The sequence below is a fragment of the Typopeltis vanoorti genome, chromosome 6 (genome assembly GCF_054136105.1).
Source record: "Typopeltis vanoorti isolate ZY-2024b chromosome 6, IOZ_Tvanoo_1.0, whole genome shotgun sequence".
Lineage (NCBI taxonomy): Eukaryota > Metazoa > Arthropoda > Arachnida > Uropygi > Thelyphonidae > Typopeltis > Typopeltis vanoorti.
In genome coordinates, this window is record NC_143554.1 from 3401977 (window position 1) to 3426254 (window position 24278).

At 36.0% G+C, this 24278-nt stretch overlaps 1 protein-coding gene across 1 annotated transcript in view; it reads right to left on the reverse strand.

The window, feature by feature from the left end:
- The window catches only part of LOC150105253 (methylmalonyl-CoA mutase, mitochondrial-like), a 429676-nt gene that overhangs the window by 11969 nt on the left and 393429 nt on the right, over positions 1–24278 (reverse strand). Inside the window, exons 16-17 of the mRNA XM_090394648.1 lie at positions 20707–20834; positions 13192–13280 (exon numbers count right to left, since the gene is read on the reverse strand). Of these exons, the coding sequence (XP_090250774.1) occupies positions 13192–13280; positions 20707–20834 (217 nt within the window). The remainder of the gene's footprint in view (positions 1–13191; positions 13281–20706; positions 20835–24278) is intronic.

A 24278-nucleotide genomic window follows, 5' to 3' on the forward strand; every position in this document is an offset into this window, starting at 1 on the left:
CAAAATTTCACAGGCTTCTTTAATATTTTTACGGCACCATTATTATTATTAAGATCAGGTCAATTAATCAAAATTTCATCTACATCAATACTTCTCTTCACAGATTAGGTACTTACCTGTTCTGGCTTCACTGGTCTTTCCACCTTGCAGCTGGTCTTCCATTCTCTCTCTCTCTTTCCCTTTGGTCTGTATCTATAAATCCTATAAAACTCTTTTAGTATGTTTCTATTATATCCTCTGTTTCACATCTATCAACCAATTTTTGCATCCCACAAACAATTCGCCATCTTGGTCACTCACCTTTGGATCCTCTGCATCATTTCTCCATGAGAAAATGAAGAGGTCAGTCCAAAATTATGTTTTGATATCTGAGTGTTATCAAAAATAAGAAGTGAGATGATTTCCAAGGCTTATTCACTATTACTTATAAACTTCTAGCCTCAAATTTCCTGCAGTTCAGTTCTGTCAATACAGCATACAGATTGTGCTATTTTCATTACACTGTGCATAACTTTATATTTTTCAATATTAAATGGCAATTATTTCCTCTGCCAAACTGTCAGTCTAATTCAATCATCCTGAAAATTATCCACATTGTCCTTGATTAACTACTATTCTACCCAATTTTGTATCACTAGCAAATAACTGAATATTTCCTTTACCAATAATATAAAAATTAAATAGGAGCAGTCCAAGTACAGAGTCCTATAGTATACTGCCAGTACCTGCCTTCTTCTGGATTATAATTCTCCACACACTTCTTTTTGGTATTTATCCATATTCATTATCACTAGCTTTATAAGCACTTTTGTTTTCTCAAGAAAGTTTATGTAACAGAGTGCACTATGGTATCCTGTCAAATGCCTTTGCATATTTCAACAGTATCATTAATCAATACTAGAGAGGCTTTGGATGCACCAACCTTAAAAATGTAAGCAGTATTCCATAGTTTGGCAGATTTAGGATTTATACAGTGTTTTGGCATCTGCATGTGTTTATGCCAAGAAAGGCTGGAAGAGAAGGTCAGTCCAAGATTATGTTTAAGGCATTTGCTATGGAGGATCTTAACACTTATAGTACAAGGTATGTTAAATGAGAGGTGTATCATCAGCATAGATAAGAATAAGATTTGAAGACAGTGAGAGCGAGTGATTTATGTGCAGAAGGAAGAGAGATCAGATGAGAGTTCCAAGCCATGGAATACTTCTGCCTTGGTGGGGAAATCTGAGGAGAGGAAACCACCTATCATGACGTAGCGTGCAACCAGAGGTGACCCAACTGCAAAATGTTGAAAGCAGACTACAGGATAGTAGTTTGCTGAGAGGATCTCTATGCCAAATCAACTCAAATGTCTTCGAAATGCTGTGAGTTTCTTTAAATCTTTTCATGGCTTGGATTCAAAGCAGGTGAAGGCTAGAAGATCAACTGTTGACTGAGCATGGTAGATCCATGTTTGTGGTTGCTAACTACTGGTAGGCATCCAGGTGGTAAAATTTGGCTATTCATAACATTCTCCACAGTTCTGAGAGAATGCTAGTTAAAGCAATTGAAGGGTAATTTTGTTGATTGATTTTAATCACTGTTCTTTGGAATGGGCTGAATGTAGGTTTGTTTCCAAACTTAGAGCAGATATCAATTGAGCAGGAAAGATAGAAGGGGTGATATAAGATAGGTATTAATTCCAGAGCACAAGATTTTAGCACAATAGGTGGCATGTTGTCAGTACCAGTTTTGTCTGAGCTATTCAGGATTTTTCTGATTTCTTGCTTGCAGAGAACTAGAGGTAGCATGGAGTAAGTGGTTCTTGGTAGTGTGCATGTGTGTGTGTGTGTGTGGTGGAGGGCTTTGCAATAGTCACTGATGCAGGAATCCAGATGGATGTGAGAGAAGAGGAAGTGATGGTAGGCAGAAGTTGTAACTCATAACTTTGGCTTGGGACCAGATGGCTCAATCTGCTATTAGAACTGGAGGCAAGGAGATAATTGCATTTGAGGCATTTGGTGATTTTGAAACTGGATTTACATTTATTGATAGTTTATTTTTGATTGCTGCAAGAACAAAAAAAAAACATCAACTCGGCTGAGTGTGATGCTGAAGTTTTGGTCTCAAGTCATTTGTGATATGCTGAATTTTTTTAATGCACTGCCTTCATCATCATCATGGACATTAATAAAGAAATAGCACACTTGAATGTTATCCTTCACAGGGTACAAAGCGTGATATTGAAAAATTGCAGAAGCAGCAAGGGATTAGAGCAGGACTAAAAAGAAAAAAAAGCAGGTGGACCAAAGTAATAATAAAGACCGAGTGAACAAATAAGAAAAACAGGTTAAGGAGAGAATTATGTACAGAGACTCAATGATCTGGGGGGGGGGGATACTCAATGAAAGTGTGACAAAATTATGTTTCCCTGATGCAAAAATTCATGTATTAGTCATGCCACCTGGATTCAAAAATGTAAGGTGAAAGAACTGATTGTCTTGGTAGGCACAAATGATTTGAGAGGCACGAAGTATTCTATGAGGGAGGATGTAAAGGAGTTGTTAGAAGAGGCAAAACTAAAGACCAAGAAGGTGAAGATTGTAAATCTCCTGAAATGCTATATTAGAGACAAACCGAGGAGGCGGGCATTGGTAGCTAATAAACCTATATGTAAGTTGTGCAGAAGGAATGATGTAGGATTTGTGGATTAGTTTCTATATACTAATGCCAGAAGTATCAGGAATAAAAGGGAGGAGTTTTTGGTAATGTGAAGGGTTTAGTATTTTCAGGGAAGATAGCTATTAATTTGAAGCAGTCTGGTATGAGATCAAGGCCAGTAAGACAAAATATACAGTTGCTTGTTGCTATAGGCCAGGGAGTTCCACAGATCTGGAAGACATGCATCACCAAATTAGTACAATGAATACAGGTCAAGCGATTATTATGGGGGACTTCAACTATGGAGATACATACTGGAAGTAAGGAAGAAAGATCACATGGCAGGAAGGAAATGGAATTTATACACCTACTAAGAGATAATTACTTGAGGCAACATGTGATGGAGGGGACAAGGGGGTGTGAGAGTATTGGACCTGGTCATAGGATCAGAAGAGCTATCCATAACCAAGGTGACAACATTGCCTCCGATTGGTGAAAGTGACCGTGTGGTCTTGACTTGGGAGATTGTAAAACTTGAGGAATATTCTGTAAAGAAGGGTATATGTGGAACTACAAGGTAGGTGATTATGACAAGCTTAGGTGGGAGCTTAAGTCTGTGCCATGGCATAAAATACTGCAGGGTAAGGATGTTAGTAATGCATAGGAGATAGTTAAGGATAATCTACAGGAAACAATATTAAATTGTATACCTAAAGTAAGGAGAGTTAATCAGGTAGGAGTTAGATGGATAAGTAATATCATTAAGCATGAGCTGCAGAAGAAGAAAATGCTCTGGAGGGTATAAAGAGAAAGGTGATCAGCAAACTCATGAAAAGTATAAGGCTCAGGCAAGAAAGGTGACAAGCAAAATCAGATTATGAGAAGAAGCTAGCTGAGCAGGTGAAAGGAAATCCAAAAGAGTTCTTTGGTTACGTGACAAGTAAGAGGAAGAATGACTATTGAAGATTAACCTTAATAAGTGATGGCAGTTACAAGGTGACAGAAGCAGATAAAATAGTTGAGTTACTGAGTGGTCACTTTGCAAGGGTATATCATCTTAGTGAGGATACTGCTTTAATCTATGTGACAGACACTAATGTGGGAACAGAGGTAGATGAATTGGAGGTTTTAAGGATATTGAAGAATCTCAATGTACATCAGCTATCACACATCTGGATTACTGTACTCCAGGAAACAGATGAAGCTAGAGTTTTAGGGGTGGTTGTAGATAGGGTTAAAGTTTAGAGGACATATTGCTAAGGTAATCCATAAGATCATTTGGCTACTGAAGAACACATTAACAAGGAGAGATGAGGAAGTTGTTATTCCTCTTTATACCACATCTGAATTATTGTGCTTAAGTCTGGTCTACTGGATTTCTTGGGGTGAGGAAGTGGTGGAGAAGATTCAGAGGCAAGCAACCAAGATGAGTGGTCTGCAGAATGTTCCCTATGAGGATAGATTGAGGGTGTGTAGACTGCAGAAGTTAGTTGATAGGAGAAAAAGAGGAGATACAAGAACATTTAAGTTGCTTAAAAGGTTTTATAGGATTGATGCAAGGGAAATGTTTCAATACTTGGCTAGAACGACTAGAACAAGGGGGTCATCCTTGGAAGTTGAATAAAGGTGTGGTTAGTAGGGGCATGAGGACTAGATTTTTTGCATGGAGAGTTGTGAATGAGTGTAATGGGTTGTAAGAGTCAGTTGTGAGTTCTTTGTCTGTTAATGGGTTCAAGGAGAGGTATGATAGATTGTGTGGATAGTTTGGATCTTCTGCAATGAGTTTTTGGAATCTATGGAGATGCCTGCATGATAATAATAATATAATATAATAACATAAATATTACATGAAAAGTTACACCATTACTAACTTCCTATCAACAATTTTCCTCCAAATTAATCTGTTATCTGTCAAGACTACAATATTATCATATCTTATATTCCTGTCCTCTAAGTACTTTTTACTGTATCAATTCACCAAATCTTGGTCTTTTTCCTGCCAACATGGAAAAGAACACTTGCTTTGCTAATCTTTCCTCTCCCATTCTGTTCTGTATCACCTGAGATCAACCCTGCTAACATGTTACTGAATGCTAACAATGTCAAGTTCTTTCCTAATATCCTCATTTTTAATATGAAACAGCCATTGAGTCATCTGTTTACTCCACTTATCTTTCTGGATACTTTCATATCTGTGGTCTACAGTCTTCAGTCAAGTATTTTATTTCTAACCCAGCTCTCAGATCCATAAGCTAAAATTAGTTTGAACACTGTCTTATATATAGCTAATTTAGTGTTTTGACTAATTTCTCTCTTATTCCATATAAATTTATTTACTTGACTTCGTATCATGCCAGCTTTGTTAATTCTGTGGTCTGTTTCCAGATTTAATTTTTGCCATCCTCACTAAATATTATGCCTAGATAGCTGAAATGTTTCACTTGTTCTATAGGTTCACCATTTAGGAGATACAGTTGATGTTTTCAATGTTTCTGCCTATTTTCATCATTTTTGTCTTTTTATTACTGATTTTCACACCAAATTTATTATAACAGTTATTCGATTTAATTTAATCAGAGAATCTCATAGACTTGCACTGGATTTATTCAGAAGTATGACATCAGCTGCATGAAGTAAAGATCTCAGATTAACATTAGGTTGAATATCACTTTCTTTCATGTGATTCATCCCATACCTCCATCAGTTCTAACTGCTGACTTACAGCTCAAATACAGACTATGTATTGTTCGATATAATGTTCAATTTACACCATATAACTGGAGCGTTTTGAACAGCTTTCCTCTTGGCACTTTGTCATATGCCTTTTCCACATCAACAAAACTTACATATCATTGTTATATTCCCAAGATTTCTCAACTATTCGTCTTACAATGAAAATCTGATGTTGACAACATCTATTTGGCATGAATTCAGCTTGTTCTTCACCAAGCTTCCCTTCCACAATTTTTCTTAGCTGTTTCTCAAGTATATTTGCATAAATCTTACCAGGAACATTTAAATGCCTTGGTAATTCTCACATTTAGTTTTATTTCCCTTTTTATAGATGGGTACTATGAGAGCTTTGCTCCAATCATCTGGAATTCGATCCTCTAACAAAGCCTTCTGAATTATGCAGTGCAGCCACTGTAAAACTTTTATTCTTCCATACTTGAGCATTTCTGGTTGAATATCATCTACTCCAGTGGCCTTTCTACAATTCAGGTTTTTGATGGCTTTTTCTACTTCAAGTATGGATATACTTGAAGAAGAAAAAGTCTGCTGAGTGTTTTCTACCACCATGCTGTTAATGCTTGTTTCATTTAGCAATCTTTTGAAGTATTAACTACAGGCATAAGCTTTTTCAATAGCCTCCAGAATATTTTGGCATCTTCTTGATAATTATTTTCTATGTTCTTTCTTACAAAAGTCTCCCATGACTTTTATTTCACTAGTTTTACACACTGTTTCGCTTTCTTACATTTGTATTCTTATTCTCTAAGAAAACAAGCTGACTTATTTTCCAGTAACTTTTGATATGCTTTCTTCTTTTCCTTCACTGCCTCTAACTTCCTGATTCTATCATGGAGCTCTGATTTTTCTATCTTTGCAGACAACCTCATCACATGCCTCTGAATCAATCAATGTTTTCTTCAGGGTTTATCAATGAATCTCCAAGGTTTGGTTCCAGTTTTCAAACTCTTTCATTAATTCTTAAATAATCTTTATGTAGTTTAGTCTACAGTTCACATCTGAAAGCTGCTCAACTTTGATTTATTTCAAAACTTACTTATTACTCTTCTTTTTAATATGAGATTCAATTTTATCTTGCTCAAAACTAAATAGTGCTGACTTCCTATTTCAAATCATCTGTATACTCTTGTGTCCTGAACCAGGTAGAAAACATCACTATTAACTATAACAGGGTTTCCCAAACTTCTTGCTAAAGTGGAGCCCTAAAGCAAGCAAAATTTTTTTGTGGAGCTCTAACAACTCAATCTTTAAAATAAACATGACAAAAATGAAGAAATCCATAAAGGCTCACCATTTTAAAATTTAGTGCTCTATAAATTAAAAAACACATAAGTTCATTTTAATGACTACAGTGCAGTTGTTGTTTTGAACTGCAGAGTTTTTCAAAGTTCTGGTATGATGGACATAACTTGTAGCATCATATATCATTTCATCATCTCATCGAGGCATTAAAAAAAATAAGTGAATGTAAACAAAATCTGTGGAGCCCTAGAATTTTAGTTTTGGAGCCTCAGGACTCTGCTGAACCCACTTTGGAAAACCCTGAACTATAACATAGTCAATGTGACTTTTCCTATTTCTTGCATCTTCCTTCCGTGTGAATTTGTGCACATTTTTAAACTGGAACATGGTGTTAGTAATAACTAATCCATGTCCTGAACAGAAACCAAGCAGGTACTTACCATTACTATTAGCTTTGCTCTTTTCTCCCAATTTTCTCAAACATTTCTGTATGTTTTGGTAATCATTTTTTCCCTACTTTGCTGTTTAGTTCTCCAACAAGGACAAATTTTTCCGTCTTCATTGTGTCAGTTGCTTTCTCTAATGCATCAAAAAATTAATTCCTCCACTAGTAGAACCTCTGTGGGACGATAGACACAAATAAGTGTTATTGTCCAGTTCTCCATTTTGACATCTGCCGACATCATTCTACTTGATATTGCTTGCCATTCAAGAAGATTATCCTTGTATTTAACGTGTTGAATACTATAGCTACTCCTTCTTTTCCCTGATTGTTAATTATTGTCTGAATATAACATTTTGCATTTATTGTTTAAAAATATCTCGATTGTTTTTTTTTGTTTGTCTACTTAGTTTCAGTCATACCTATTATGTCAATCTGGTACTCATCCAATTCTTCTGTAAGTTCCATTTCTTTCTCATTGAGGCTTCTTATGTTGTAGTACCAATTTGAACTCTGTTGATATTGAGTTGGAATGTGTTTAAGTACTTTTCACTGTTCACCCTGATAAAACAACAACAGCTTTGTTTAATCAGGTTATGCTCCAGCTGACACGAAATTCTGTCATGTTGTACCATCATTTTTTTTTTTACTATGGTTTAAACCAATAAGAATACAGTTTAGTTGGTTAAATCCCAAATTTCCAGCCCATCCTTGTTGGTTCAGTATACATGTAGATACCTAACAGGGTGCACCATGAGAAGGTGAAGATTGGACATTAGGTCAGAAGACCTAGTTGGTTCTCCACATTCCTTAAAAGGATACATGGAGGTCTCCTCCCAGTTATACAGTTTTGATCCTTAAGCACTCCCACTGTCTTCATTTCAGTTATAATTATTTATGCTATTTGGTCTGAGCAGGTGTTTGGATTGGAAGAACTGAAGGAGAAGAAGTCACTAAGGTTGTTCCATTTGGCATCCTTATAATGCCAGAGGACACAAGACTGAGAATGGCTAACTGTAGGTTGTTCATGAAACTTGGATCAGATTGTGGTTCTGAGTTACCAAGAGAAGAATTGACATCCATGATGTATTTCAAAGAGGAGCTTGTTAGAAAGAGGTCAAGAGTGTTGACAAAATCATGGGAATTGTCTGGTATTCTGATAATAAGAAGATGAACTATCTACGTTAGGTCCTTGCTAATAGCAAACACCTTGGCATCCCTGCCTGCTTCATTGGTGGAAATGGAGAAGGAAAGCCAGGGAAGAGTTGTGGACATTGAAGTTGCCAAGGAAGACGATCTCACTATTTGAGTGTTATGACTGCAGAAAATCAAGCTTTAGAGATAGGCTGAAGAGGCCAGAGTGGTTATTTGAATTTGGGAAATGGTAAGCATGGCATATGAATGCAATATGAGTTGATATAAAAATTTTAAGCCAAATCAAATGGGGAGGAGAGGGGGTTGGATTCAAGGTTTTACATTCTAAGACACGGAATGTCAGTTCTGATATGTGATACAGGAATTGGAAGGTAAGAATGATGCCAATAGATCAGCTTTGTTTTTGGGTGATGTTACAATAGTAGTACCATCTAGATGTGAGAGCAGTGGAAGCATTGTTAGGTTGAAGTTGCAATTGATGGACTTGGCTAGGGATCAGAATGCTCAACTACCATTAGAACAGGAGGCAAGTTTAAGGCATTTGACCCTTTTGGAATTGGATTTGTATTTATTAATATTTTTACTTTTTTGCAATTGTTGTGAGTCTGTTGAGTACAAATTTCTTCAGCTATAAGCAGAACCCTTGTGGCTGAAGGAATTGTACAAAGTGTAGTTAAGGTGGACAGCAGTTGCTGAGGTTCCCTTAGGAGTAATAATTGTGGTTTGACGTGTGTAAGTGATGGTATACATTGTTTAAGTTGTTGTTGAGGTTGAGATTGTGATTCTGAAATATTTTAATATCTCCAATTCATCTACCTCTATTCTCACACCAGTCCCTGTCACATCTGCCACTAAAATATTTCCACCTGGATGATACATCCTTGGAAAGTGTTCACTCAGTAACTCAATTATTTCATCTGCATGTCACTTCCTTACTATTAGCAATCATTAAGTTATCATTTCCTATTTATCCTTCTTTTTACTCACCATATAATGAAAGAACTGTTGGATTTTCTTTGGCCTACCTAATTTCCTATCACAACCTGATTTTGCTTTCTTTGCTATTCAGGTCACACTTGCAAGTAATCTGTATTGATCATGAATTTGCTGATTACTTTTCTTCTTATATACCCTCCACAACATTTTCTTGTTCTCTATCTCCTGAAAAATGCATGGCTCATCTAACTCCTGATTTATCTTCCTAACCCTGGGTACTGTCTGTTGCTGCTTCCCTAAACACCTTTGATCATTTTCTATACACCTTTAACATCCTTCCTTTACTGATTCTTATGCCATGGTGCTGCATCAAGGTGACTTCTAAGGTTGGCATAATCATCTGCCTTACATATAATTTCACATATAACTCTTCTTAACTGAAAATTCCAATACTGGAAGATATCTTAATATGAATTACAAGTAGATCGAGGTATATATCTAATATGAAATAAAAGCTATGGAATCAAATGTAGTAGACTTTAAAATCACTTTGAAAAGAAAGCAATTTCTCATCAATAATCACCAACAGTATCAATATTTCTATCTTATTTCACAAATAAGATATATTACTATCTAAAATAAAAGTCAGTTTTTGTAATGGCACCAAAAGCCTTTTGGTCATGAAGTGAAAGGTAAGATTTCTTCTCAACAACTTGGTTAAAAATATTTACTTAAACATACTAAGGAAAGCAAAGAAATCTCTTGTATGCTACCTTAATTCTGAATAAAGCAAGACAATGAATGTTGAATATGCTGAATATTTTGTTTTTATTCAAAATTAAGCTAAAATGGCTAAAAAAAAAAAAAGAAATCAAAATTACAAACAACAACACATACATACATACATACATACAAAGAACCTATGCAGCCCAGATGGTTTTGACAATGTCCTCTGGCAGAAAAGACCTGGGTTTGAACTGTGTATAGGACATGAAGAGCCTTTATCAGGGCTTATAATCTGAAGGTGAATTAACCAGTCTCATACAGAGATGTCAGAAATTTTTCTCCTGGAAACTCAGATTTTTCATATTAATAAACAGGCAAACCATCCAGGAGACTGTACACAGTTGATAGCTAAGAGGATGGCCTGAAAAGTTTTCGGCCTAACAATGAAAAAACGAATTTATAATTTCAAAATTATTTTTATTTTTCAACATAATCTCCCTTAAGACTAATACATTTATTTCAGCAATTCCCCAGCACCATTACCCCGTCCCTATAGTGGTTCTCAGTAAGATTTGCAAAATATCCCTCTACAGCTGCAGTCACCTCTTGATTCGAAGAAGTGAGGAAGAATTTTAGTTTTGGGAAGAGACAGAAGTCAGAGAGAGAGTCAAATCTGGGGAATAGGGTGGATGTTCCAACAATTCATAGTGCAGATCCCTTAATTTTCCCATTGCCAAAACGCCTTTGTGGAAAGGTGCAATGTCCTGATAAAAGATGATTTTTTTCTTCTGCAAACCGGGTCTTTTCTCACAAATTGTTTTGTCTAATCTGGTTAAAAGATCAGAATAATATTCCCTGGTTATTGTTTTACCCTTTCCAAGATAATTAATAAACAAAATGCCTTTATCATCTCAAAACACCGATGCCATGACCTTTCCTACTGATGGAACCAACTTTGTCTTCTTTGGTGTCGAACAACCAGCTCTTTCCACTGTTTTGACTGCTGTTTGGATTCTGGTGAGTAATAAAGTCTCATCCATAGTAATAAATCGATGCTTTTCTTGTTAAAACATTCCAAGAACTGTTCAGAGAGTTTCATTCGAGTGCGTTTTTGATCTACTGTGAGCAAGCGTGGCACCCATCTTGTGCAAAGCTTTTTCATTTGCAATTCTTCATGCAAAATATATCCTACACGTTCTTTTGAAATGCCTATAGTCTCAGCAATTTCACTCACTTTGACTTGCCGATCATACAATACTATATCGTGCACTTGATCAATGATTTCTGCTGTTGTTACACTTTTTGGATGTCCTTCACATGGATCATCTACAAGGCTGGTATGGCCACGTTTAAACTCAGCAGTCCATATCTTAATTGTCAAAAATGAAGGAGAAGAGTGCCCATAAACTTTTATGAACTTTGAAGGAATTTCTTTTGGCTTTAAACTTTCTTTTACAAAGAATTTTATAACTGCAGAATACTCAATTTTATCCATTGCAAGGGATAGAGACAACACTTTTGCTTCAGACAACTATATAAAACAAACTACTTCATAGAATGACTTGAAATTTCACATGGATGCATATGACAGATGTACCAACTTAGAAAAAAAAAATCATGCCAATAGTGTCCCCATCTATGGTCGAGGCCAAGAACTTTTCAGACCACCCCCTGTATAATATACTAATAATTATACCCCATATAATGCAGACATGATTAACCACTCTATCAGAACATTAATTAGGTTTAAAAAAACAAGTCAAGTTACTGAATTATAAAGCCAAAAGGCTTTAATTTGGCACATAAAGTAAGATGCTAAAATAGAGTATATTAAGGATGTGATATTTATAGTCAAATATAGAAAGAAACTTAAAAGTTTCAAAAGTTTATCAGAGAGCTTATGAAAGTATAACCTTTGGCACTGAAGTTCCTTCATATGTACTACTTAAAAGACATGAGTTATGCTCAGGAGCCCATATGTTTATATATATATATTAGCTCCACACATGAATGGCCCCAAGACCTATGGCAAGACAGTGCCATGTGTGGGGAAAGGGGCTAAAAAGAAGAAAGGAATTTGTTGATGCCCTTAAAGACTGAATGTCTGAGGATGTCTTTTCAAGAGTCTGGAACTGAACTGTATAAGGGTGTTGACCAGCAGGTGCTCTGTTTATACATGAGTAGAATAAAGCAGAGGGATAGTTGCAGCCAGTTCAATGGAGCAGCACTCATGGAAATGCCTACAGAAAAGACATACTGCAGAAAAAGAGACGAGTCTATACGAATGCAAGTGAGGGAGTCAATGAGAGAAGGGTCACCTATTGAGGAAATTGCTTGATTCTGAGTACAATATTTGAATATTCTGAGGGAGCTCTTAGTTGCACAACTCCTAATGTGAGAAAGTATTCTAAGGTTGGGCAGATCTGAGTTTTGTAAAGCATCAGGAGTTGAGCAGGAGAGAAGTAATATTTGGGTCATAAAAGAATATCACGCTTTTTGGAGGCTAAAGAAGCTATTGATCTGATGTGCTTATGCCAGTATAGGTTAGAATCAAGAAAAGAAAACTGGTCCTAATTGGGAAGTAGAATATTGTCGAAAGTGAGGGAGAGAGAGAGAGTGAGGCATGGTGTTTCTTCCTGGAAATAAGATAGGACTGTGTTTTGGTGGCAATGTCCTTTGGCTGGAAGAACTTGGTTTGAATCATGTCTTGGACATGAAGAGCCTAGAAACTCAGATTTTTCATCCTGCTAAACCAGCTTATCCTAGGTGAAGTTCACTAGGTTATCCTTATCCCACTTGAAAATGGCAAGGATATCAGCAATTTGCAACTGATGGCAATGCACACCATGATATTGATTTCAAGTTAAAAATTCTTAAGCCTGATTTCTTTTTAATGTTGGGATGATGTCTTAGTGCCACAGTGGGATAAAACTCTCACTATCTTTTACATCACTTTTCTGTCTAGTCAGAAGAGTCATTTATACCACAGTTGGCTTGTGTGTCATACATACATCTATGTCAGAATAAAATCGTTCAACATCAACGCCCGTTACCTGATTTTTGCAACATTCTCATATAATTAGTAAAAATGTTGCTCATCTGAGTACTCTTTGAATATGTACCCAAGTTTTGTTTATCTTTATTGGTATTCCTTTGAAATAGAATATCTTCTAGTGTCTGAACATTCTGATAATAAGTTTTTGAATAAGAATGTGGTAAGATGTGACTTTCTGTGGCTGCTCAGTAAAACATATGTAAATGATACTGTTTTCTCAAGATAATAATACTAAATATTTTACCTGGACCAAAGATAGCAGCCACACCAGTACTATAGAGAAAGTCATAATCTTGTGGTGGAATAACACCCCCAACAATTATCAGGATGTCTCTAGAAATAAATAAAAAATATGCAAATATAAAGCACTTCTTGATCTTGTTCATTTCTCAAGACCATTTACATTTCTCAAATTTAAACATACTTTTTTAATTTAAATAAAAAATCATCATTCATTTTTTTTTCATTTATTTTTTAAATCAGTTAATTTATTAATAATAAGTAAGCCAGATGAAGAAATTTGTCACTAGACTCAAGATATTTAAAGTCCAGGGCCAAATATTTATTTAATACAGTTCACTCTCACTATAACAAATTTACTATAAATTAAAAGCCCTGACCAAATCCCCAAAGCACAATGTTATTCCTAAGGTCACTATAAGTTTGTTAAGTGAGAAGTGACTGTATATATGTAAAAATTAGCATAAATGTTAGATTTTTTTCCTTAAATGTAAGATTAAACAACACTCCCATAATCTGGTATTCAATGGGCATGTTTATTATTAGATTCTGATAATTTTTATTATTAAGCAAATTAATAACACAGAAATCTGAAATTCACATAAATATTTTCAATGTAACTGAATGGTTTCAAAGAACAGAATAACAGCTAAAAATTAAATACACATGCTACAACTATGAGGAGAGCTTCATCCCATCCATTAGTATATTGGTATATGTGAGTATATAAGAGCAGAGAACATCTTGTGATCTTCCATATTATGGGCAGACTGGAAATTCTGCAGCGATGCATTTATAGGAAAACCAGGATTACATTTCTATATGTAAGTCTGACCAATCAGGTTTTATATAAGTCTGACAATATCATCTTATATCATCCAAATGCCAAGTGGGACACTTTACTTAATTAACCTTCCTTTGCCTCATTGAGGGAATGTGGACTGCAGAGTTTGGTGGATAGAAGAAGGAGAGGTGATATGATTGAGACTTTTAAACTGTTGAGAGGTGGTTACAGGGTTGACACTGGGAGTTCTTTCACTTGGTTGAACAGCAGGAAGGAGTGATGACAAGAGGCCATCCCTGGAAGTTACGAAAGGAAACTGTGAGCAAGAGGGTGAGGAGTGGTTTCTTTGCGTGGAGGGTGGTTGAACCGTGGAATTCATTGCCTGATGGAGTGGTGAGAGCGAGAACGGTCAATGAATTTAAGGAGTGGTATGATAGACTTCGTGTTTCTTGGGGGGGGGGACCTCCCCTCGATGAGTCTTGACAGACTTTATGTTCTTAGGAAGGACCTCCCACGATGAGTCTTTTGACTCCATGGAGGCCTGAATAATAATAATAACCTATCTAAATAAGAATCACTGCTTCAAACTTTTCTGGTTTTGGGAAGTGATTTTACTAAATACACCTACCTAATGACTATAGTTATTATTATTTTTTTTTAATTGCTCTTTCACTTTGGACTGAAATGGTATAACAATTAAGCTGTTCTCATGATTGTAACATGAGCTTTTATTTTGAAATTATCAGTTATTCTTTTAAAGCAGTCAGTTATACTGCCATGGTCATGTGACATCACCAAAAATTATAATAAAAATTTAAATGTTGTTTTCCTGTTTGCACTTTTCATCATAATTACCATCTTGGTTGGCCAACTGGTTAATGTATGAATTTCATCATCATTGTGAGACTGCTGTCCTATTTATTGGTAACATGAAGTGGCTTGAAAAGTTTCATGTTTGGTCTCCAGAGAAGGATTTCCAGACTATGTAAAAATAAATAAAAAAATATAAAAGAATAAATAAAAAAATATAAAATGATAAAAAAAATTCCATAGCCTGCTCATAGTACTGCTGTACTATTGGTTTACAACCTTTTGTGGGTTTAAGACACATAAAAAAAAAAAAAACCTTCTTTTATATTATTACTATCAGATCTTGTATCATACTAAGCGAAACATAATTCCGGGCAATTATTTAGTCTTGTGGCTAGGAGAACAAAAAGTGAATATGAAGGAATGACTGTGCTGGAGATGGGAAGAGGCTGGGCAACAAAGATAGTGGAAACATTCCACGGTGTTTATCAGATTTCAGTATTAGGGGCTATGTTCCCACAATATTTGTTTTCCTTGCCTGATATAAGCACAACTTGAAAGACGTGTTACTAAGACATTAACTTTATTTTGTCACTTTACAATATCACTCATAATTCCAACAATCTGTATTTAAATTTTAGTTATATTTTCAACCTATTTATGTTTTTGAAAATTTTTGTTTGTGTCCCTCCCCATGAAACCAGCATGAATGTTCTTCCTTCTTTTTTTTTCTCTCCTATTTTTACTAACTTTATTTATTTTTTATAGTTTTAGTTTTTCTTAGTTTTTGCATAGTCTGGAAACCCTGCTCTTGAGACCAAACATAGAACTTTTTCAAGCAATTTCTTAATGTACTGATATCATTATTCACCAGTGACTGATTTGTAGTCGCATACAAAGGTGATGTGAATGATCCACTACGTTAGTCTAACCATGCTAATAACTGACCAATCCCTAACTAAACAAACAATCAAGATATAACAAATGGTGATGCCTCAAGTGTCACTCTGCAACATTAGTTGAGATTAAAATGAAGCTTTTAGTTATGCATAGAGATATAACGGCAGTAATGAAACAGAATGAAGTATGAAGACTGACATAAGAGAAGGTTTTTTTTTTTTAGTTAGGTGGCTGGTATAAAGGACAGTTTCCATTATATGTTTTTGTAAACATATAACACATTCCTACTGTAAGTGAAATAAGGATTTTTTATTCTATTTTTTGCTAATTTTATTATTTTTTTTTTGCATTTTTCTTTATTTATTTGTCACATAGTCTTGAAATCTTACTCTACTGACCAAATGTGGAACTTTTTTCAAGCAACTTCAGGCCTCCAATAAGTAGGGATGGTGGTGGTGGCCTCACACCAGGCAATGAAGTTTATCTCCCACCTAAAGTTAATCATAAACATCCATGCCCATGCCAGGATTGACACTCATGACCTGTCAGTTGGAAGCACATATGCTAACCACTTAGCCAACTAGGCCAGCTGTTCAATGGAAACAAACAAACAAAAAAAGCAATGAAAAGCAACAAAACTTGAAGCCGTGTTTCTGGTTTATGTACTGAAAAGATAGTTTATCTATTTTCATTCCTAACATAACTTTTCCAAAATGTTTTGCTATCTCAAATGTCATATTTCAAACCAAAATTGAGATGACATCACAAATTTTGATAAAGATTCTAAATACTAAATTAAATTAAATTCATTTTACCCAGCCAGATTTTATTTTAAATAAAATCTGGCTGGGTAAAATATAAAAGCCAGAAATTATTTTGTATAATTTCCTTGGTCCTTGCAAATCATCTGATTTAAACGAAAACAAAAATCACACAACAGAATTAAGTTGAAATCCTAAATAACAAATTTTAATTAACATAATCCACACAGAGTGGCAATATTAATTGTTTATATGGTTTATCACCTCCTTCATATGAATTTCACCTATAAAAGGTTGTAAACGAAATGAATATTGGTAATACTATAGGCAGGCCAAAGATTAGATAATCTAGTAATAACAAAATTCTAAAATTAAACGTGAAAATCTTTTTCAAGCCACTTCAGGTCTCGAATACACAAGGTAATTAGTTGTCTTACACCAGAAGATGATATCCATCTCATCTAATGATATTCACTAAACATTCATGTCAACAAATATATTTAAACTTGAAGCCTATTTAGATGGATGGTAGCAATGTCATCCACTTTGACAACTAGGACAGCTATTTTGGAACGAACAAGTTGATTGTATTGGCTGACAAAAGTGAGAAATATGCAATGAGAGAAGATATGAAAGAGTTGTTATGGAAATAAAAATAAAGAAAGTAAAGATTGTGGGTCTGTTGTCTCGGTATGATAGAACAGAACTGAAGAAGGGCCATGATTGCCAATGAGTCAATGAGAAGATGTGTGCAGGAGGAATGGTGTGCAGTTTATTGATGTATGGAGTGAATATGCATGATGGATTGCATTTGAACAATATTGGAGGAGGTTTAGAGAAACTGTTGTTTACTGAGAGTGTGATAGTGCAAAAGGAAACTAGAGATATTTGGGAGGTAGCATGTGTCTAGCCACCCCTGAGATAAATGAATATGGCTCCAGTGATGATTATGCGATGCAAATGGGATTTCACGGTCTCCAATTTAAATGACATTACACAAGGGTAGCTATGGTAACAAAGAGATGTTGTACAGGAATGCAAGAAGTATCAGGAATAAGGGAGAGGAGTTTTGGCATTGGTAAGCTCAACTTGGCAAAAAATTAAAGGCATCACTGACTTGGTTAACTGAAAATTATATAGTTACAGGGAGAGGATATTGTATTTTCAGGGAGGATAGAAGGGACAGGACAGGAAGTGGGGTATTGCTGATGATAGTTGCAGAATTACAACCAACAAAATTAGAAGTTAAAGAGGATATTAAGTCTGAGGGAGATGGTTCATTCGAGGCTGTCTGGAGTGAGATAGAGGCAAATAGGACAATGCTGCTATTGACCGGGGGGGGGGGGGGTCACAAGAAGATGTAGAAGCCATGTATTGGGAAATCAGCAGAATGAGCATAGAGCAATTATTATGGGAGACTTTAATTATAGGGGACATCGACTGGAGGAGAAGAGTAGAGGGGACATAGCAAGATGGAAATGGGTGTTGAATCTGATAATAGCATCAGAAGAGGTATCCATAACCAAGGTAGACACTCCGCCTCCCAAATATTCTGGAAAGTTTACAAACATGGAGTTCTCTGTCAAGAAGTGGCTTATGTTCAATTATAAGAATGGTGATTATAAGAGAATCATAGGAATCATCTTGGAACAGTGCCATGGCTTAAGAAGCTACAAGCAATAAATGTCAGAAGTGCATGGCAAATAGTCAGAAATTGATTGAGGATAGCAGTATCAGACTGCATAACCAGGGTCAGGAGGATAAACCAACCAAGTTGGAATTAAGTGGATGAGTAGGGATATAAAGCAAGAGCTGCAAATAAGGAAAACATTGTAGAGTAAATATAAAGAAAAAAGTGATTAGCATACTCATGAGCAGTACAAAGTGCATGCAAGAAAGGTGACTAGTATGGTAAGGAAGGCCAAATCAGACTATGAGAGAGAGAGAGAGAATTAGCCAAACAGGTTAAAGTAAACTCAAAAGAGTTTTTATTGTTAAGTAGCAAGTAAGAGGGAAAATGAGTATGGTAGAATGACTTTAACCAATGCTCATGGTAGGAAGGTGACTGAACCAAAAGAAAGAGTTGAGTTGCTGAGTGATCATTTGGCAAAGGTGTATCATCCAGGTAGTGATTTTATAGTTGCTGATGTTACAGAGATGCATATCAACATTGAGGTAGATGAACAGGAAGTATTCAGCATATTAAAAAATATGAATGTGAACAAAGCAGTGGGACTGGATGGCAAATCAGCCCATGTACTACATGAATGTGCAAGAGAATTGGCATTGCCTCTGATGAAGTTGTTTACAAGTCCCATCTCCGGCAGGGTTCCACGGGAGTGGAAAGAAGAAGGAGGTAAGATAAAGGTGGTTCCAAGACAGAGGTAGCAAACTACAGACAATTAATATATTGGGAGTGTTTGTTAAAGTATTGAAAAGTTGGTGAAAGGCAAAATACAACAGTGGGTGGATAGGGATGTGATTTTCTATAGTGGGCAGTATGGCTTTGTGAAGGATAGGTACTGTCTTAGTAATTTATTCACATTTTATAATAAAGTGACAGCAGAATTAGATAAAGATAATGGCTATACCATGATAATGCTGACTTTGCCAAGGCATTTGACAGAATACCACATAGAAAATTATTATGTGGTATTTTGTCACATAAAATATTCCTGGAGAGGATGGGAATGTATATGATTCTAGTAGCATTGATAGGGAGAAGGCTGACAGACAGACCCAGAGAGTAGTATATGGTGGAGTGGAGAGTAGGAGAATGATGGTGACTAGTGGATTACCTCAGGGTTTGGTATTAGGACCACTACTCTTTAATTGTATATCAATGACACAGGGAAAGATTTAAGAGGGGATATTCAGTTGTTTGCTGATGATGCAAAACTGGGGAGAACAATAGTTGGTAAAGATGATGTAGATATCTTGCAAGATGATTTAAATAAATTGGCATTGTGGGCAAAGGATTACCAGTTTACTGTTGCAAAATGTAAGGTTATGCACTTCTTGTTGAAAAGGTTGCATATGGTGTATCATATTGATGGTATTGGATTGCAGGAAATTGATGAAGCTAGGGATTTGGGAATAATGGTGGACAAAGAGTTAAAGTTCAGAGAGCATATTGCAAAAGCTGGTAAAATAGATCAACAAATTACTTGAATGTTGAAAAACTCGCTAACTAGTAAAGATAAGGAAGTTATTATCCCTCATTATAAGGCTATGATTCGGTCACATCTTGACTACTGTGCACATCTGGGTTTCTTGGGGCCAGAAGGTGGTTGAAAAAATTCAGAGACAAGTAACCAAGATGGGAACAGGTCTGTAAAATACTAACTATGAAAACAGGTTGAAGGTTTGTGGGTTACAAAGTTTAGTTGATAGGCAAAAAAAAGGGGATATGATAGAAACTTATCATATTAAAGGGATTTTATAAAATTGATGCAAATGAAAATTTTCAATATATGACGAATAGTCAGAGAACTAGGGGCCATATGTAGAAGTTGTGTAAGCATGTGGTTAGTAGGGGTGTGTGGACCAGATTTTTTGCATGGAGAATGGTGAGTGAATGGAATGGATTGCCAGAACTGGTTGTGAGTTCCCTGATGGTGAATGGATTCAAAAAGAGGTATGATAGGATTTGTATGTATGATGGCTGATTTCGGTCTCCCATGATGAGTCTCCGGACTCCATGGAAATGCCGTAAATAACAATAATACTAAATAATAATAATTTGACATAATCTGATTGATTTTTTCCCTAATTGTGGTCTAATTTTAATCAAAATTAACGTCAACACATTTTTGTATGGATTCCAAACACAAAATTTTATTAAAATTTATTCAACTGGAAAAAAATTATTATATAACATATGTATAGATGTTATAAAATAATGTATAGTAACAAATGGATAGATCAAACCAATCAAATAGATGTATATGCATTTTGTGAAACATACCTAAAAACAAGAGCAATAGGAAAATAGAAAAAAAAGAGCTATACAAAATCTAGCTGCAGGCTAGAAGATCATCAAAAGTTATTCAGTGAGTTTCTTACCTGTCATATCCCTACACATAATATTGATGCATTCTATAGATTTTTAACTTTATTTTGTAAAGAACTGATGTAACATATTAAAAAGAAAGTAAAATTACTTTCTCTAATTAAGACAATCATTATTTAAAAACTTGAATAAAATTTAAAAAATAATACATGGATTAAATTCAAATGCAAAAAAATATTACTTTTTACTTACTGCCTATTGAGATTTCTGAGTGCCTCAACTAACATTGGCACAAGTGTTTTATGAGCTGCTGCCTGACTACTCACTCCAACTATATGAACATCTGAATCCACTGCTTGTTGGGCTACTTCTTCAGGAGTCTGAAAATATTTCTAGTTTTCATAAATACATCCTTATATTATTATTATTCTCTCTGAAACCATAAAATACAGCTTCGTGAAAGACACAAAATCTGTCTAACAACTAGCAAATGACTTTAACCAATACTTTGTAGACTCCATTCAAGAAATACACAGAAATATCCCTTCAATCACAAAACGTGTCCCCCCAGCCCACTTGGGCCACAATCAAAACAGATATTATAGTTCCCAAACATAAAAGAAGCAGAACTTCTCTCTGTAATACACCAAATCAAACCAAACAAAGGCCCAGGAATTGATGGTATAAGACTTAAGGATATCAAGCAACATGCAACTAGCCTAGGGCCTATCCTACTAAAATTAATAAATAAAATATTTAAAACTAGACAAATATCAAGTATATTAAAGACTGCCATAATCACACCCATATACAAACATGGAAAAGAAATTTAATCAGTAATTACAGATCCATAGACTACCAATTATCAATCAAATTATGGAGCAGATCACACTAAAGAAACTTGCAACATATACAGAGAACTTTCATATTATCCCCAAAACACATATGGTTTTCAGCAAAATAAGGGAACGCATCTCTATTGGAAGACTTCACGGAACGTAATGATTACAGCCTTAGATAAAAACAAAATTACCATGGTAGTCTTTATCGATTTGACTAAAGCGTTTGACACACTCACCATCAAACATTATTAGAAAAGCTGAGACATGTTGGAATAGATGGGCCTCTGCACAGGTGGTTTATTAACTATCTTCAAAATAGAAAACATATCATATGTATTTATTATTATATATTATTATTATTATTAAACAAGACCTCATGGAGTCAAAGACTCATCTGGGAGGTCCTTTTATCACACACACACATCTCATCATACCGTGTCTTAACACGTTCATTGCCAAGCTGAAAATTGGAATTTCGTGTGGTGGCCAAATTTTTAAAATTTTTTTATTTAGTTAGCGACGTCCACGCGTGATAAGCCGTTTGGTGAGAACTTGCATCGCGTGAATGGCAATGAACGTTCATTGTCAAGCTGAAAATTGGAATTTCGTGTGGTGGCCAAATTTTTAAAATTTTTTAATTTAGTTAGCGACGTCGACGCGATAACGCGTGATCGGCCACGCGGTGAGAACTCGCAACACGCGATATCGCGTGATTGACAATGAACGTTCATGTCAAGCTGAAAATTGGAATTTCGTGTGGTGGCCAAATTTTTTAAATTTTTTTATTTAGTTAGCGACGTCTACGCGATAACGCGTGATCGGCCACCCGGTGAGAACTCGCAACACGCGATATCACGTGATTGGCAATGAACGTGTTAAACACACTCAAACTCCTTGCAGACACCACACTCTCAGGCAAGGCATTCCAATCATTCACAACTCTGCATGAAAAAAACCTGCCTCTCACTCCCCTACTCACACCCTCTTTATACAGTTTCCAGGGATGACCTCTGGTTCTCCCCTGATCTCCCACTATTCTCTGTAGAACTTCTCCACCATTGACCTTATAACAACCCCTTACCAACTTGCAGGTCTCTATCATATCTCCCCTCTTCCTTCTCTCCACTAGACTCTGCAAATTACATCTTCTCAATCTTTACTCATACTCAACATCCCAGAGGTCAGAAACTTCCAACATCTCTTCATCCTTCTGAAAACCCGGTGACCAAATCTGGGCACATTAGTCCATGTGTGGCCTAATCAAAGCCTTATACAATGGAACAAGAATCTCCCTACTTCTATAAGTCAGTGTCCTCTCAATCATTCCCAGAAGTCTTTGTGATGTTTTCACAATTTTATCCACTATCACCCCCAGATCTCTTATTTCCTCTACTTCCAACAATATATTCTCACCAAGCATAAATTCCGCATCCCATCTTTGTTTTCCAAATTTTAAAACCTTACATTTTGCAACATTGAACTCACATCCCCATTTCCGTGCCCAATCACTCAATTTATTCAAGTCTACTTGCAAGGCCACAACATCGTCACTACTCTTTATGGTTCGTCCCAACTTTGCATCATCTGCAAACAACTGAATATCTCCATCCAAATCTTCACCAATATCATTAATATACAAGTTAAATAGTAATGGCCCCTAAAACAGACCCCTGAGGCATTCCACTAGTGACTATCCTTTTCCTGGATATCGCACCCCCTAACACAACTTGTTGATACGTATCAGATAGCCAGTCTCCAATCCAATGCACTAATCTAATATCTAACCCCATCTGCTCTAGTTTGACTGTCAACTTATCATCCCACAGCCTTATTTATATCTAGTTTACTCAACTCCCCAAACACCTCTTGCTCACTTACAGTCAGTCTCTCCTCCCCATCATCAACTGCTCTCAATCTCTCCATGAAGTCACATTCACACGATTGAAAGATCGTTATGAACTGCTCATTAAGTATCTCCACCACACATTCTGTAACAGCTGTCTTTATACCATTTCCTCCAATCAATGTCATCCTTCCATAATCATTCTTTCTTTTGCTGGCTACATATCAAAAGAACTCCCTAGGATTCTTTTTGGCTTCATTAGCTAATTGCTGTTCATACCTCTCTTTAGCCTTCTTCATACCTCTCTCTCCTACTCTCACCAATCAAGTCACCCTCCTTGCTTGGTCTTTGTAGACCTCATGAAATTGGTTACTTCTACTTCTCTTATGCTGCCTCCACAATGCCCTTTTTCTCTGTATCGCATGCTTAATCTCTTTATTCATCCATCTCACACCTACCTTATTTAACCTTCTCATGCTTGGAAGACATTTAGATATTGCATCTACTAGATGGTTTTTGAAAATCCCCAAGCTGCATTGATCTCTTTTCCAGCTGACTCCTCATTCCATGCTACACCCAATATAACCTTTTTTTCACAGGGGTCCTTGCACTGCTGGCAACCACCCAGGTAATCACCTCATGGTCACTTTCACCAATTGGTGGATGATTTGACACTTCATTTATAATTACATCCTCTGATGAGATGACCAAATCCAAGACCCTTAATCCTCGTGTGCCCTCTGTTACATACTGTCTGAGGTAGTTATCCCTCAAAAACTCAAGAAACTCATTTTCTTTACTTCCAGTTGCTATCTCTTCATTCCAGTCTATATTGCCATAATTAAAATCACCCATAATGATCATCCTTTTCTTATTTGCTTTGCTTATTTGACTATACATTTCACTATCACCACCATCCATATTACCAGGTCTATAACAACATCCCACCAAGTATTTGATTCTATTCACCTCTATCATACTGCCTCAAAACCACTGGCCCTATTTCTCTCTTGCATCTCTACCTTGTATGGACATAACTCTTTCTCTATCATCAATAGCACTCCCCCCTCCCTTTTTACCCCTTCTATCCTCACAAAACATATCATACCCCTTGTTTCATCCGCCTTGTTTCTTATACT